At 38.6% G+C, this 16,808-nt stretch overlaps 1 protein-coding gene across 2 annotated transcripts in view; it reads right to left on the reverse strand.

Moving 5' to 3' along the window:
* The window catches only part of ATRNL1 (attractin like 1), a 548,672-nt gene that overhangs the window by 483,865 nt on the left and 47,999 nt on the right, over positions 1-16,808 (reverse strand). For both annotated transcript variants that reach the window (XM_066355686.1, XM_066355687.1), the window contains exons 7-8: positions 13,014-13,101; positions 8,036-8,291 (exon numbers count right to left, since the gene is read on the reverse strand). In XM_066355686.1, coding sequence (XP_066211783.1) covers positions 8,036-8,291; positions 13,014-13,101 — 344 coding nt within the window. The remainder of the gene's footprint in view (positions 1-8,035; positions 8,292-13,013; positions 13,102-16,808) is intronic.

Below are 16,808 nucleotides of genomic sequence, written 5' to 3' on the forward strand. Positions count from 1 at the left end.
CCTTGTTCAAGGGTCAACTGTAAACCAAGCCCATTGAATGAAACGTGTCTTCAGCTAAAGAATGGATTGATTTTTGGAAGCATATCCCACAAGACTCATCAACTAATTACAAGTGTTATCATCACAGAAGGAAATTTCAAAACTTCCGTGCTGAGATTCAAAGCCCAGCCAGTTGACATAAGTAGGATCCATCACCACTCCGGCAGTTGGCTTTATTAATGGATGTTTTAAAAGCTGCCTTCTCTTGCCTGCATCATTTCTTAACTAGTTTAATAGTGTGTTACTTCCACTTTCTCCAAAAAAAATTCTTTCACTTGAATGCTTGTTTCATGGTCTGTTTCTGTGAAAACCCTTTAAAAAGATCCTGTATTTCCTGCCAGGTGCTGCTAACTTCTTTGCTCCCCTTGACAAGCAGATTTCCTGGAAAGAGCTGTTCAATTCCACTCTTTCTCACCCCACTTCAATCCAATCCAGTTAGGCTTTACTCAATCTTACACAAAAACTGTCCCTGTAGAGGTCACCGATGACCTGCACTGTCCTAAAGTCAGTGATGGGTCCTGAGTAATCACTTAACTTCACCCACCAGCAGAGCAGCATTTGGAAGAATCTATGAGTTTTCTCTTTAAAATCTTTCTTCCCTTGGCATCTAGTTCACCACACTTTCTTGCTTATTTCTTCTTCTCCCCTGACCTTTTACCATCGGAACACCCTAGGACTCAATTGTTTTGTTTTTCTTTTTATCTATACCCATTGCCTTGGTGATCTGATCCGGTCTTGTGGCTTTAAGTGCTATTTCTATCCCATAAACTCCCAAGTTTACATCTCCAGCCCAGACTTCTCTCTGAAACTCCAGACTCATATATCAAATGCCTACTTGACATTTTCACTGTAATGTCTAATGGTATCTCACATATAAACATCCGGACTGAAATCCTGACCTTCAAACAGCCTTCACCTCAAACCTGCTTCGGAATCTTCTACACGTCAGTTGATGGCAACTTCACTTTTCTAGTTGCTCTGGTCAAAAACCTTGGAATCAGCCTCGACTCCTCTCTTTTATCTCAGACCCTCCATCCAAACCCTCAGCAAATACTACTGGTTTTATTGTAAACATATATAAAACACCTGAAACTTGTATAATTTTGTTAACCAGTGTCATGCCAATACACTTTTTAAAAGGGCAAAACTACAATACAAACATATAAAACAGACTGAGTGATTCTCATCATCTCCAATCCTACCACCCTGGCCCAAGCCACCGCTGTCACTCAGGTTGCCACAGCAACCTCCTGATTGGCCTCGTTGCTTCTGTTCTTTCCTCCCCAGAGCATATTTTCAACACAGCAGCCTGAATGATGCATTTAAAAATTACACCATTGCTCTGCCCAAAAGCTCTTTCCACTTCACTCGAGTAAGAAACAAAGGCTCTGCAAAAAACCTATGATCTTGATCCTTGTTACTTCTCTGACTCTATCGGTTCATTTTTATTCTCTCCTCCAGGCTCCTTACTGCTCCTTGAACATGCTCTGCACGTTCTTGCCTTTACACTAGCTGTTCCTACTTCTAGGGGACACGTCACCCCCGCCCCCAGATTATCTACACAGCAAACTCCTCCACTTCCTTCAATTCTTTGACCAAAATTCATCCTCTTATAGAGGCTTACTTACCCTGGCCTTCCTAACCATCTCCACCCTCAGTATTCTCAATCCCCTTGCCTTGCTCTATTTTTCCAAAATTTACTCTCTTCTAACATATCATACAGCCTGCACATCTATTGTATTTAATATTTATTGTCTGTATTACCCTTCTAGAAATAAGTTCTGCAAAGGCCAGGACAAATACCTGATGCATTATTTGCTGATATGCATTCTTGCATATATGTGGAACCAAGTGAAACCAAAAAGGTACTCTTTATTTTTTTTATTTTTGTATTTTTCTGAAGTGAGAGGTGGGTAGGCAGAGAGACAGACTCCTGCATGTGCCTGACCAGGATCCACCCAGCATGCCCACTAGGGGGCAATGCTCTGCCCATCTGAGGCATTGCTGAGTTGCAACTGGAGCCATTCTAGCGCCTGAGGCAGAGGCCATGGAGCCGTCCTCAGTGCCTGGGCCAACTTTTGCTCCAATGGAGCCTTGGCTGTGGGAGAGGAAAAGAGAGATAGAGAGAAAGGAGAAGGGGAAGAGTGGCGAGCAGATGGGTGCTTCTCCTGTGTGCCCTGGCCAGGAATCGAACCTGGGACTTCCACCCGCAGGGCCAACGCTCGACCACTGAGCCAATCAGCTGGGGCCAAAAAAGGTACTCTTTATAAGATACAAAATCGACCAATATTTAGAGGTGCTCCTTAGCTCAACAGATATTCTAAAACTCAAACTAGCAATGACAATACCTGTAAACCCTTTACATTTTATTTATTGCTTTTAGAGAAGAGGGGGAGAGAAGGAGAGAGAGCAAAACATTGATTTGTTGTTCCACTTATGTGTGCATTCACTGGTTGACTCTTCTACGTGCCCTGATGAGGGATCAGCCCCGCAGCCTTGGTGTATCAGAATGATGCTCTACCCAACTAAGCTACCTGGGCAGGGCCAATACTTATAAATGCTTAACTCAACAGTTAAAAATATTCTCCAGTATCTTATATTTTTTTCATGTTAATGGGTAAGGCTCAAACTAAGATAATTAAAGTTAACTAGATGGTTCCTTTGTTTTAAAATATTATCACAAAAATCTCAAAGAAGATTCAGATACTTGGCACTAGACCAGAAATACTTCACAGTGATTTTCAATATGATTCAGAGTTTAATCAGTAGTCATTTTGGTGTATGTCAACTCAGAGCCTTTTGTCTCTTTTTTAAAATTTCTACATAATAGTGAGATCAATATTCTTAGAATATTGATTCAGAGCAACTTGTTATCTGGTAAAATACCATTTTCATGAAATACTCTGCTGTAATTTCAGCTTTCTTTTCAGTTACTCTCCCCAAAGTACTGGTTAAAAATCCCATCTTTAATTAAATAAAAAGGTCTCGGTTTTCTAGAAGCTTTAAACATGTAAGGATACTCAAAGTAAATCCAGCCTTCATTTGGGTAGGTAATGCCATTAAATTAATCAGAACAAAAACAGCTTAAACTGACATCACAGTATAGTAATCCCACTATAAACGGGGGGGGGGGGAGGGGGGGAATGTTTTAAACTGTCCCTTTAGAGATAAGTCTTTACTTATAACTAAGATAATAAATGATCCCATTACTTACATTCAAAGCAGCCCTACTTAATATAGTATCATTCCCTAATGTAGGACTTGTCCTACAATCTATACAACTTAAATATTCTGACATCTTTTACCTATAGTTACCCAGCATTTTATATACTTTTCTAGGCAAGTACTTTCCGAAGAGAAAGTTAATTACAGATTATTTTTGACACCGCATACTTTCAATAAGCAGCAAAATCAAAATGCATTAGGGGTAAATAACATAGTAAATTCATTTTATTATTATTAAGATTTAATTTTACAGAAATTAATGAGATTTACTTTGCACTTAAAGAATTCACAGAATTTAAAATCTACCCATAATTCACCTATTATTTTTATAACACTCATAAATCATGCATTCTTCCCATTTCCACCTTGGACTGCTTTCATAAGTGTGCCTGACACATAACGCCCTTAATAAGACAAAAAATTAAACCAAAAATACCCTGTTGATTAATTCACTTAGAAACAGTATTTTGGTTACAAAATAAGCCAAAAGAACCTCTATAGAAATAGTTTAAAATGTACCAAAACTACAACTGACATTCTGTAATCAAATTATTCCAAATGAAAACAAAAACCAATGAAGCTGCCAATGAACTTATCAGTTAACAACCTGTATCCGCCTTTGCCACTCACAGAAAATGAGAAGGAATCCACTGCGCCTTCCTAGCCATCCCTGGAAAGCGTAAGTGCTGCCATGTCTCATGGCTAAATGAGATTATCCTGCAAAAAAGCATAGTCTAAAATATATATATATATATATTCTGAGACTAGAAACTGTATTCAGGGGAAAGGCAGAGTAGGGACCACATGTACCAATCAGGTGGCTTATAGATTTGGTTTTAATGGCCAATTCTGAAGGTAAGCCCATGTGAGTATTGGATCATAGAGTTTCTATACCAAGTCAGGATCCCTAAAGGCCTGTAGCCACAATGAAAAAGTGAGTTATTTTTTAATCTGTTCTGCAGAAGCAGACAAAAAAAATGTGTATTTCTACCTTGGCTCTATAGAAGGGGGAAAATATCATTTCTTCTGGGAACTTTTGGTCATAGACTTTGGGGCATGAATTCACTGTATATACAAGGTCCAAAAAAACCCACATGCCAAAATTTTGAATTAATTTGAACCAGGGCTGCTAGGCCCCCCGTAGTTCATACTCTGTCTCTAGAGCTGGACTAGGCAAATAAGACACAAGGGCAAAACCCAGAATACAGACATGCCCACTGGTTTATGTATTATCTGTGGCTGTTTTCACGACACAATGGCAGCGTTGACTAGCTGTGACAGAGACCACATGGGACACAAAGCCTAAAATCTTTGCTATCTGGCCCTGTACAGAAAAGACTGCTGACCCTTAGTATAAAATACTGATAGCAATGTCAAATGTGTTTAAAACAGAACAAGGTGCATCCAGGCCATGGAAAACAGTATCCCGTAAACTGGAGCCTGATCAAAGGGTGAAGAGTATTCGTTAACTTTAGACTTAGTGAAGTATTCATTTTAAAACTCTAAGAGTCAAAGTCCATGGTTCAAGTATAAGCATGGTGATTCTGAATCATTCACCCAGGGAAGACGTATAAACAACAAGGAAAACATGGGTGGGGAGAGTGAAAGGAAAAGAAAATTAAATTTCCTGAGAAACTGGGAATGAGAAAACCCACAAACTCCAAATCAGGTAAGAATGTGCCCAAAGCAAGTAAAACAAGAGCCAGAGGGAGGAAGCCCAAGATTGCGGAAAGGAAGTTGCGAAACAAGGAGTCCGGAAGAAGCGTCACCTCCCAATCGCCACACTCATTCCACCAAGAGGTGGGCTCACCCTCCTCTGAACAGGAGAAGGCACACAACCTTTTTAAAAGGGACAACAGAGTGACTACTAAAACTATAAAACTTATAACGAAAATATGCAAAAACCAGATGGGCTCACAGAGCAAAATCCAACTAATCCAAGAAATACATTTAAAATGCAGTTATTCTGAAAGGTTAACAATAAGGAGAAGGCACAAGTAGATCAGGAAGGACCCCTTCCCTCAAAAATAAGTTAATTAAAAAACAAGAGCGATAACACTGGTAACAGACAAGACAGAAATCAGGTAAAAGAACATTAAACAAGCAAAGCACTTCATGACATTAAAAGAAACAATTCACAATAAAGATGAAAATAAAGAATACCCATAACTTCCATAAAGCATAAATTTCATAATATACAAGGAGAAATAGGCAAAAATACACTAACATTTTTAGACTTTAACTTTCAGAGCATGACAGACCCAGTACAAAAAAAAAAAAAAGAATAAATAAGGAATAGAAGAACTGAGCAGTATAATGAATAAAGTAGATTTGATATAAAAAATTTATACACACACACACACATATATATACATCTCAGATACCATACCTTAACATTATAGGATTTGTCTCCTTTTCAAGTGTTTAAAGGATATTTATAAAAAGTAAACCACAAAGAAACTCTCAATAAATGACAAACTATGGAAATACCTACAACATTCCCTGAAATTATATAACTAAAATCAATGACAAAATTAAATAAAACCTTTCTACCTAGAACATGTGTAACTTAACTCTTACTTAAACAACTGTTGGGCTCCCCTGAAAAATCAGAATGACACCACCCTAGCTTCCAAGCTATCGTGAGTTTGTTACAATAATGCACAGAAGCGGCTTATGCAATGTATGTAGCACTGCTTATTACCACTATACTCCAAAATGTTCCCATCAGTAGGAATTCTCTTCAGATTGCTTCTATTTTCTTGGTAAAATAATAAGGAATGGCATCAGCTGAGAATTATAATGAAGGGAATGTTAGAAGTTTGAAGAAAGAGAAAATGTATAAAATCGTCATTATGAAGAGTTGGAAAAGAGGGCCCTGGCCAGTTGGCTCAGTGGTAGAGCGTCAGCCTGGTGTGCAGGAGTCCCGGGTTCGATTCCCAGCCAGGGCACACAGAAGAAGCGCCTATCTGCTTCTCCACCCCTCCCCCTCTCCTTCCTCTCTGTCTCTCTCTTCCGCTCCCGCAGCCAAGGCCCCATTGGAGCAAAGTTGGCCCGGGCACTGAGGATGGCTCTGTGGCCTCTGCCTCGGGCGCTAGAATGGCTCTGGATGCAACAGAGCAACGCCCCAGATGGGCAGAGCATCGCCCCCTGGTGGGCATGCCGGGTGAATCCCGGTTGGGCGCATGTGGGAGTCTGTCTGACTACCTCCCGTTTCCAACCTCAGAAAAATACAAAAAAGAGTTGGAGAAGAGACTGGGGATTATGGACTTAAAGCCTGGTAAGTTTAGAAGTATGGACAAGGGAGAGCAAGAGAGAGTGAAAAACTGAAAGGGGTCTCAATAAACTGAATGTTCTGGTAAAGTTAAAGAATTACCAGAGTTTGAGTACTAGAAGAAGTAAGCTGGAATAATCGGTGAGAAAGATATTTGAAATGAAAATCGTGGAATTTCATTGCAGGTCTGACAACAGACAAGAGTTACTCAGGTAAGGTGAAAAACAAGATCTTTGGAAGAGAAGTCAAAAAAGTTGAGAGGCCAAGTATTGGAGGAATTATGTAAGTGGATACTGAAAACATATTAATATAATATACATAGATATATATATATATATACATATATGTGTGTGTGGTTAATATACATGGGATGGAGTGATAGCCGGAAATTATTTCCTTCAAGAAATAAAACACAGTGATCTGAGGAGCAACCAGAAACAAGAAGGGGAAGAAACAGGTGGTACAGTCTAACGACTTAAGATTCAAAGCTGAGCGAGTCAAAGGAGGAAGGCGTGAAAATAGAGTGCAAATGGCAGTAAGAAGTAAGGAGAATGCATATCCCACTTTCAGCCCAGCTGCATAGGGACTGGAGAAGGAAACAGATCAATGAAAGGACTTCAGGGGAAACAGCGGAGTACTTAGAAGGGAGTCTTCCCCTGGGCACACAAGCACTCTCTTGTTAATGCTTACGGTGAACTGCAAATGAGCTTTCTCATTAAGACTGCACAAGGACTCGAATTAGTTGTACGCCATACACTGTAGCTGTCTATAAACACAAAAGAGCAACAACTTGAGTTCATAATACTGGACAGAGCCAGAAATGGAATATGGTCTTCAATCTAAGTAGTGAATCTAGGACATTTGTGGACAAATTTTTTTAAAACTTTTACAACTATTTGAAACTTTCAGACAGGATTTTTTTTTAATGAGGTACAAGAAAAACCATGAAGAGTATTTAAGGGTATAGCACCGAAAGTCATATGCAGACTGCCCCTGGCACCTTCACACGCCAGGTGGTAATCTCCTATGGAAGCCAACAGACTAACCCTGAGAAGCCTCCTTTAAAAAAGGAATACACTCATAGAGATAGTGCAGTAAGATTAGGAACAGAATCCTGAAAAGTAAAAATAATCCTTAAATCATGGAATGCATAGTAAAGAGATCAGGTTAGTTTTAGCCCTTGGTCCATGAGTAAAATCCAAAGAAATGGCACCACCTATTGGAATTTCACATATTTAAACATATTCTCAATTCTTGGAAAATGTGACTTACACACCTTCTATGTAACATTTCCCCACATGTGGCTAAGAAGATATAATTAAATATTAACGAAAAAAAATCTAACACAAAACAAAAAAACTTGTATTAAATAGTATTAATTCTTGGCCTACAATTCTCATTTCAAATAATTAACCATTTTGACTAAATTCATATAAAGATTTTATTAAAGATAGAATCATTCTCAACCAATAAAGTTACATTTTCAAAGTAACTCACAGATATGGTATTCCTGTATGCTGTTTGTATACCCGTATATTGCAGAGTATCCAAATATTATGATCATGACAACATCTCTACTGTCCAACTCCATGATATGTGCTGAATGTCCCTCCACAGCATACTGCTGACCATGTCCAAGGACAGTGGGAGTTTTTGTACTCCATGACTGACTCTGTATGTTAAAAATCCACAATTCATCTGTGACATTGCCATCATTCGTTTCAATTCTGCCTCCATACATAAAGATGTTATCCTGTAAGTTAAAAAACATATATTAATAAACAAAACAGTTATTTCTTAGCAATATATATTAATTTAAAATAAAGGATAGGCCTTGGCAGGTAGCTCTGTTGGATAGAGAGTCATCCTGATACACCAAGGTTGCGGGTTTCATCCCTGGTCAAGGCATGCATATACAAGAATCAAGCAGTAAATGTATGAATAAGTGGAACAACAAACCAATGTGTGTCTCTCCCTTTCTCTCTCCCCACCCTCTCTCCCTCCTCTCCCCATAACTCCTATCCCACTAAAGTCAATAGTTTTTTAAAATTATATTGAATAAAATGAAGGTTAAATTTAAATATTAAATTTTAGTAATCTCTCACAACATGTATAAGACATAGTTCTTATTTGTAAAATGTTAAAGAGGAACACATGAGTAATGGAAATTAATGCTTTCTTACAAGGAAAGGGGGAAAGTCTATGCTTTAAAAATGATCAGAGCAGAAATAAATAAAATAGAGTAAAAAATACAAAAGATCAAAGAAACCAAGAGCAGTTTCCTTGAAAAGATAAACAAGATTGACAAACTTTTAACCAGACTCATCAAGAAAATAGAGAGGACCCAAAGAAATAAAAGCAGAAAGAAAAGAGGAAAAGTAACAACTGATACTAAAGAAATACAAGACAGTGTGCTACTGGGATAAAGACAGACACATAAATCAACAGGACTGAGAGTCTAGAAGTAAATGCAAACATCTACAGCCAACTGATACTTGACAGTAGTGCCAAGACCATTCAATGGAGAAAGATGCTCCCTCCAACTAATGAGCTAAGAGGACTGAATAGTGACATAGTGACATGCAAAAAAAAATGAACTTTGAACTTTTACTGCACACCGTATATACAATTTAAACTCAAAATAAATCAAAGACCTAACTATAAAACTATAAAACTCTCAAAAGAAAACATGAGGTAGATCTTCATGCCTTTGGATTTGGTAATGGATTTTTAGATATAACACCATAACCAGAAACATCAAAAGAAAAAAATATTGGGTTTCATCAAAATTTTAAAAAAAGAAAAGAAAACTATGCTTCAAAAGATACCATCGCCTGACCTGTGGTGGCGCAGTGGATAAAGTGTTGACTTGGAACACTGAGGTCACCGGTTCAAAACCCTGGGCTTGCCTGGTCAAGGCATATATGGGAGTTGATGCTTCCTGCTCCTCTCCCCTTTCTCTCTCTCTCTCTCTCTCTCATTCTAACTCTCTCTCCTCTCTAAAATGAATAAATAAATAAATAAATAAATAAATAAATAAATAAAAATTTAAAAAAATTAAAAAAAAAAAAAAAGACACCATCAAGAAAATAAAAGCTCAGAGAATGGGAGAAAATATTTGCAAATCATAAGGGACTTGTGTCTATAATACATAAAGATCTCTGTACATCTCAATAATAAAAAGATAAATAAACCAATTTAAAAATGGACAAGGGACTTAAATAGACATTTCTCCAAAGAAAATACAGATATTCAATAAGCACATGAAAAATGCTCAACATCATTAATCAACAGGGAATGCAATCAAAACACAATGAGATATCACTTCACACCCACTGGGAGGGCATAATCAAAAAGACAGACTCTAATGAGAGCTGGCGAGGATCTGTAGAAATGGGAACATTTATACATGGCCGGAAGGAACGCAAAATGGCATAACCAATTTGGAGAGCAGTGGCAGCTCTTTCAAAAGTTAAATATAGAATTACCATTTGACCCTGTAATTCCAATCCTACATAGACACTCAAGAGAACATGAAAGTATGTGTCCTCACAAAATCTTATACATAAATGTTCAAAGCAGCATTAGTCATAAGAATTGTAAGGTAGAAATAACCCAAATGGCTCTGGTCAGTTGGCTCAATGGTAGAGAGCCAGCCCGGCATGTGGATGTTCCGGGTTCAAGTCCTAGTCATGGCACACAGGAGAAGTAACCATCTGCTTCTCCACCTGACTCCCCCTTCTCACTCTCTTTCTCTCTCTCTTTCTCTTCCTCTCCTGAAGCCATGGCACAATTGGTTCAAACGCATTGGCCCCAGGTATTGAGGATGGCTCCGTGGAGCCTCTGTCTCAGGTGTTAAAAGTAGCTCAGTAACGTGCAAGGCCCCAGACAGAGCATCAGCCCCAGTCGGGGGTTGCCAGGTGGATTCCAGTCCGGGTGCATGTGGAAGTTTGTCTATCTCCCCTCCTCTCACTTGGAAAAATAAATAAATAAATAAATAAATAAATTTTGCTCTCATTTGCACAAAAAATGAAATAAAAAAAAAACAAAACTAAAACATATATATACATCTATCCACAGAGATTTTTATTTCATTTTTAAAACACGCATAGGGACAAAAAGTGGTAGTATGTTCTTTACATTGTTCCTGTAGTTTCCACATTTTCTTAAGCACAAAAAATATATAAATTCTGATTTGAAGGGTCTAGTCACAGATAACAAAACACATAAAATTTTTGATTCAAAATAAAAACCTGTTACATAGCCTGCCATTTAAACCATGCTAAATTCATGAATCCTACAAATACATAAAAGTAACTGATTACACTGCAATCCCTATCAATATCCTAATAATATATTTGTTGAAATAGATAATTTATCCTAAAATTTATATGGAATCTTAAGGGACCCTGAATAGAAAAAACACACTTGAAAAACAATACCAAAATTGAAGGTCTCACACATCCTCATTTCAACACTTACTACAAAGCTAATATAATCAAAATAGTGTGGTACTAGCTTACAAACAGTGGTATATCAAAGGAAGAGAGAACTTAGAAATCAATCTCACATATAAAGCCAAATGATTTTCAAAAAGTGTTCCCATTCAATGGGAAAAATACAGTTTTTTCAACAAATGATTCTTCGGAAAACTGAGTATCTATGTGTAAAAGAATGATATTGGGCCTTTATCATATACCATGAATAAAAACTTACTTGAAATCAATTAAAGACCTAAAAACAAGAATACTTTGAAATTCTTAAAAGAAAACATAAAGAAATGGCTCGTGACATTAGATTTGGCCATGACTTCTTGGGTATGACACTGGAAGCACAGGTTAACAAAAGAAAAAACAAAAACTGGACTATGTCAAAATGAAAAACTTTTGTGCATCAAAGAACACTATCAACAATGACAAAACAGCGCATAGAATGGGAGAAAATACTTGGAAATTATATATCCAACTAGGGGTTAATATCCAGAATACATAAAGAATTCTTACAATTCTACAAAAAACAAAGAAACAAACAACTCAATTTTTAAAGTGGGCATAGAACTTGAATATATATTTCCCCAGGGAAGGCATACAAATAGCCAAATAGCACTTGAAAAGAATTCAACATCACTGGTCTTTAAGGAAATGCAAATCAAAACCAGTGAGATACCAGAGGAAAAGAGGACAGAGGAAAAGGGGATGACAGGATGGGATAAACCTGAAGGGAAGGGGGGAGGGCTCTAAGGAGGGGGACAAGGGAGATGTTGAGGGGAATAGGGGGGAGGGGGGAGGCATTCGGGGTGACCCTAGAATCTATGTAAACACAATTAATTAAATAAAAAAAAACAGTGAGATACTGATAGATATGTGTATTCCAAACTGCCCTCTTGATGTTCCACTTATCTGTCAGACCTCACCTTTACTGGACTATTGCCCCTGAGACAGAGGAATTCCAAAAAGATGACAAACCGCCCCTAGGAGGGGCTCAGGACATACCAGGACTTTTGATTCAACACCCACATGCTCTAAATTCTTCTTGACCCCGTATAATTTGTCCGCCTAGCTTGTACTGGTGCTCTTCTCCCCAGAGAAGTGCCCGGCAGGGTTCCTTTCTTCCTTCCAATAAAGTCTGTTACTCTGGTCTTTCGGACTCCCATGGATTCTTACAGATACCACTTCACACTCATCTACCCAAATAACTGAAAGTAGGGACAGCAGCAGGTGTGTCTGTTCAACCCATGTCCACAGCAGCATTATTCGCGAGAGCCAGAAAGGCAACAGCAACCCAAGCACTTGTCAATGGGGAAATAAATCAACAGAATGTGGTCAATACATACTACGGACTATTACCGAGGCTTAAAAAGGAAGGAAATTCTGACATATGCTCTGACATGGATAAACCTTGGGGACACTGTACTAAGTGAAAGAAGCCAGTCATTTAAGGACGAATACTGTATGAGTCCACTTATACGAGGTGGCCAGAGTGGTCAAAGTCACAGAGGCAGAAAGGAGAATGAGGGTTACCAGGGTCTGGGAAGATGGGGGTGGGCAGTTGTTGTTTAATGGGTATAAGTTTCAGCTTTCAGATGAACAAAGGTCTGCAGATAATGGTGGTAATGGTTGTACAATAGTTTGAATGTACTTACTTAATGCCATTGAACTCAAACCTAAAACTGGTTTAAATGGTAAATTTTACATGATGTGTATTTTTACAATTAAAAATAAAAGCGACTTGATGACTAGGAATAAGGCCCTGGACAAAAATTCCATCTTTATTTCTTCTCTTGTTCAATAGGGATTATAGTAAAATCTATTATTTTACTAAAATAAAATAGGATTGAGTCCATGACATCTCAAGTTACGGTGACCCATATGCTCTACTGTTCTCACTGGGTGTTTGAAATAAATCTGAGAGCTAGTGCTATTTCCTCCAAGGTGAACTCAAATAAATAACTCCATTTAAAATGCAGGATCCATACCTGATATAAGGCAAGAGAGTGTCCATATCTCTGGAGTGGTCCCCTGGACAGAGTTCCTACATTCCATATACTGTTTTCTAAATTGTAGCTAAAAACAAACAAAAAAATAATGCCATAAGCTAAGATTCATTTTTGCTGTTGTAGTCGGCATGTGCATTCTTCACCTGTATTTGAGTATTCATTAAATTCAAAACATTTAGAGCTAACTCATCATTTCATGTTCCATATTAGGTGTTTTTTTTGTTTGTTTGTTTTTTTGTATTTTTCTGAAGCTGGAAACAGGGAGAGACAGTAGGACTCCCGCATGCGCCCGACCAGGATCCACCTGGCACGCCCACCAGGGGTGATACTCTGCCCCTCCGGGGCGTCACTCTGTTGCGACCAGAGCCACTCTAGCGCCTGGGGCAGAGGCCAAGGAGCCATCCCCAGCACCCAGGCCATCTTTGCTCCAATGGAGCCTCAGCTGCGGGAGGGGAAGAGAGAGAGAGACAAAGAGGAAGGAGAGGGGGAGGGGTGGAGAAGCAGATGGGCGCTTCTCCTGTGTGCCCTGGCCGGGAATCGAACCCAGGACCTCTGCACGCCAGGCCGACGCTCTACCACTGAGCCAACCGGCCAGGGCCCATATTAGGTATTTTTAATAAAAGACATTCAAGATAGATCTGCTGTAAATCAGAATTCAATGACCTAAATGGGTAACATACATTAACTTGATTAGGCTATTTATTACTGGAAATAATTTGTTTAATTGCTTTAATGATTTTGACCAATTGCTTAACCTAAACAATAGTGAGCTGGTCTGCATTTTTAAATTGAAATAAAAAAAAGACAGAGAGAATAGACTGACAGCTGTCAGAGCACAGGGGGCTGGGGGGCTGGGGGGTTGGGTGAAACAGGTGAAGGGATTAATTAAGCAAAACAAACAAACAAACAAACAAAAGAACCTATGAACACAGACAACAGTACTGATGACCAGGGAAGGGGGTGCAGGGGCGGGTGGGAAAGGGTCAATGGTGGATCAATGGTGACGGAAGGAGACTAGACTTTAAATGGTCAGGACACGATGCAGTGCACAGATGATATATTGTACAATTGTATCCCTTAAACCTATGTAATGTTATTAATCAATGTTACCCCCATAAATTCAATTTTAAAAAAAATAAATTTCACAGAAGCAAAAAAAAAAGCCAGCTTTTTTAGAGGAAATCAATGGAAATGCTCTCCATTTTTACAATAGCCATCTGTTTTAGGTATTCGTTTTTATTCTTTTACACACACTTAGCTCACCATTATATAAATTACCCAAGAAGTAGCTATTTCTGATGCACAAATTTATCTTGTGTACTGATCATTTGTTTGAGATTGTGTGAATTGAAGCTAGCAAGATAGAAGCTTCTGTAAAAATAAGGTTCTACTGGATTGCAGGATAAAAACTGAAAATGAGTATTTGTTCTACTAGTGTAAAAATAAACATCTGAAAACAGAAGTTCCAAACTGTGGATCTCAAACATTTATCTGACAGAATTCCTGTCCGGGTGTCACCAGCACACTCTATCCTCAAGTCTCTTCTATTTGCCAAAATATGCAAAAGAAAGCACCCAGCCAGGAACTGACAAGGACCTTGTCTAAGAAGCTATCACTTAGCATCTCCTCTCTTTTTTCTTCCTCCAACTCATCAGGAAAGGCAAGTTAAGCTCGTGTGTGTGTGTGTGTGTGTGTGTGTGTGTGTGTGTGTCTCTCTCTCTCTCTCTCTCTCTCTCTTTCTCTCTCTCTCGCATATACACAAAGGGGAAGTAACCAAAAACTGTTTTCAGCAATGATGTTCAAGTTGTTTCCTACCCTGGAGTTGAAAGATACATGGGTATGCTACAAATGAGGACATAAAATCGATCAGAACGCAACGTGCATAGACTCACGCTCCTGCATCTACCTCCCTCCCAGCATCTGCACCCAACACTGCTTCCCACCACCTTACCACAAACTAGGACTCAGCACACTGTTTTTGTAAGGGGCCAGAGAGTAAATATCTTAGGTTTTGTGGACCACATTGGTCCTCTGTATTCTTCTTTGTTCGTTCTTACAGCCCATTAAAAATGCAAAAACCATTTTACTTTATTTTCACAGGCTTTTTCATTTTCATTAATCATAATTAATTTTCTTTTAGTTTCCTCATTTAAAATTCATTTCTTCAGATTCTTTTCATATGTTAGCTATTCATTTTAACCCCACCAACTCGCTTTCAATTCGTCCTACTGTATTTTATCCATCATATATTGTATTATAGAATTCTGTTCACCAGCCCTAGCAGATTTGCTTAGTGATAGAGCATTGGCCAGGCATGTGGATGTCCCAGGTTCAATTCCTGGTTAAGGCACACAGGAGAAGCAACCGTCTGCTTCTTTACCCCTCTCCCTTCTCTCTCTCACTCCCTACTCCCTCTCTCTCTTCCCCTCCCACAACCTGACTCAACTGGTTCGAGAACACCGGCCCTAGGTGCTGAGGATGGCTCCATGGAGCCTCCACCATAGGCACTAGAAATAGCTCAGTTGCGATCGTGGCCCCAGATGGGCAGAGCATCGGCCCCAGACAGGGGTTGCCAGATGAATCCCGGTCGGAGCACATGCCTGCTCTCTATCTCTCCTCCTCTCACTTGGGAAAGAAAAAAAAAAAAGAATTCTAACTGTTCGCTTAAATATTGACCTAAAACTCTTCCTTCCTCTCTACAAAATTTATTGTATTTCATACTTTAATTCCAGTCAGACAGTAGCTTCACAGCAATCTCCTCTGGTAAGCAGTAGAATTAAATACCCGGAGTGAATATTTTTAGTGAGCAGGGTTGCCAGATAAAATTCAGGATGCCCAATTCAATATGACTTTTAGACAAACAACAAATAATTTTTTAGTTTAGGTAGAACCCAAGAACCCATGTAATATTTGGGAAAAAAATAAATATGCATGTAAGGGCCAACTTATACTAAAAAATTGTATATTATTAATCTGAAATTCAAGTTTTACTGGGTGGTCTGTAAAATGAGCTGCTACACCCGGCAGCCTAATGGGTACACGCCAATACGGCGCCTGTCCAGAGTCAGTTCTGATTGGCTGATGACCAAGCTGCACCAGTTTTTACATATTATGAATATCACTCCTGAAAGCAACACTGATAATCAAATTATTCTTCCTGTTTCTTCTTTTCTTGTGTCACTGAACATTCATAAAACACAATCACCAGCCGAGAAGAAAGCAGGTAAAACTGCCATTCGTGTCATTTCCTGCACCATCCAATCATGAGGAGGACAAGCTCTACAGGGACAACAGTAATGAATGATCTATTGTATCACACTGGCATGATCTATTGTATCACACTGGCATGATCTACTGTATCACACTGGCACTGTTCTCCCAACAAATGCTTGCAGAATAAATTCAAAGTTAAAAAGTTCAGGTAAATTAATTTATAAGGCAAATTGAAAGGGTTTTTATATAAGCAATTATACTTCATTCTGAAAAAAATATAATGCGTTAATATTCATAATGTCTCATAAAGGCTTGGCCTCACCTTACTTTTAAGTTAATATTTCCTTACTCAGAACCTATGAGAAGCATTCTGGAGAGCTAATGAAATATCTATTCAAAACAAACCTCTATGCACAATGACTGATATTTAACTATGGATATACTGAATTCATAGATTCTCAAGTCAGTTCCATGTAGCAAATAGATACTATCACAAAAATAAACATTCATAAATTTGGACAGCAATAAAATGGTCATTTAGGATGGTCTTGTTACCAAAAA

This window comes from Saccopteryx leptura, chromosome 13, assembly GCF_036850995.1.
Source record: "Saccopteryx leptura isolate mSacLep1 chromosome 13, mSacLep1_pri_phased_curated, whole genome shotgun sequence".
Classification (NCBI taxonomy): Eukaryota; Metazoa; Chordata; class Mammalia; order Chiroptera; family Emballonuridae; genus Saccopteryx; species Saccopteryx leptura.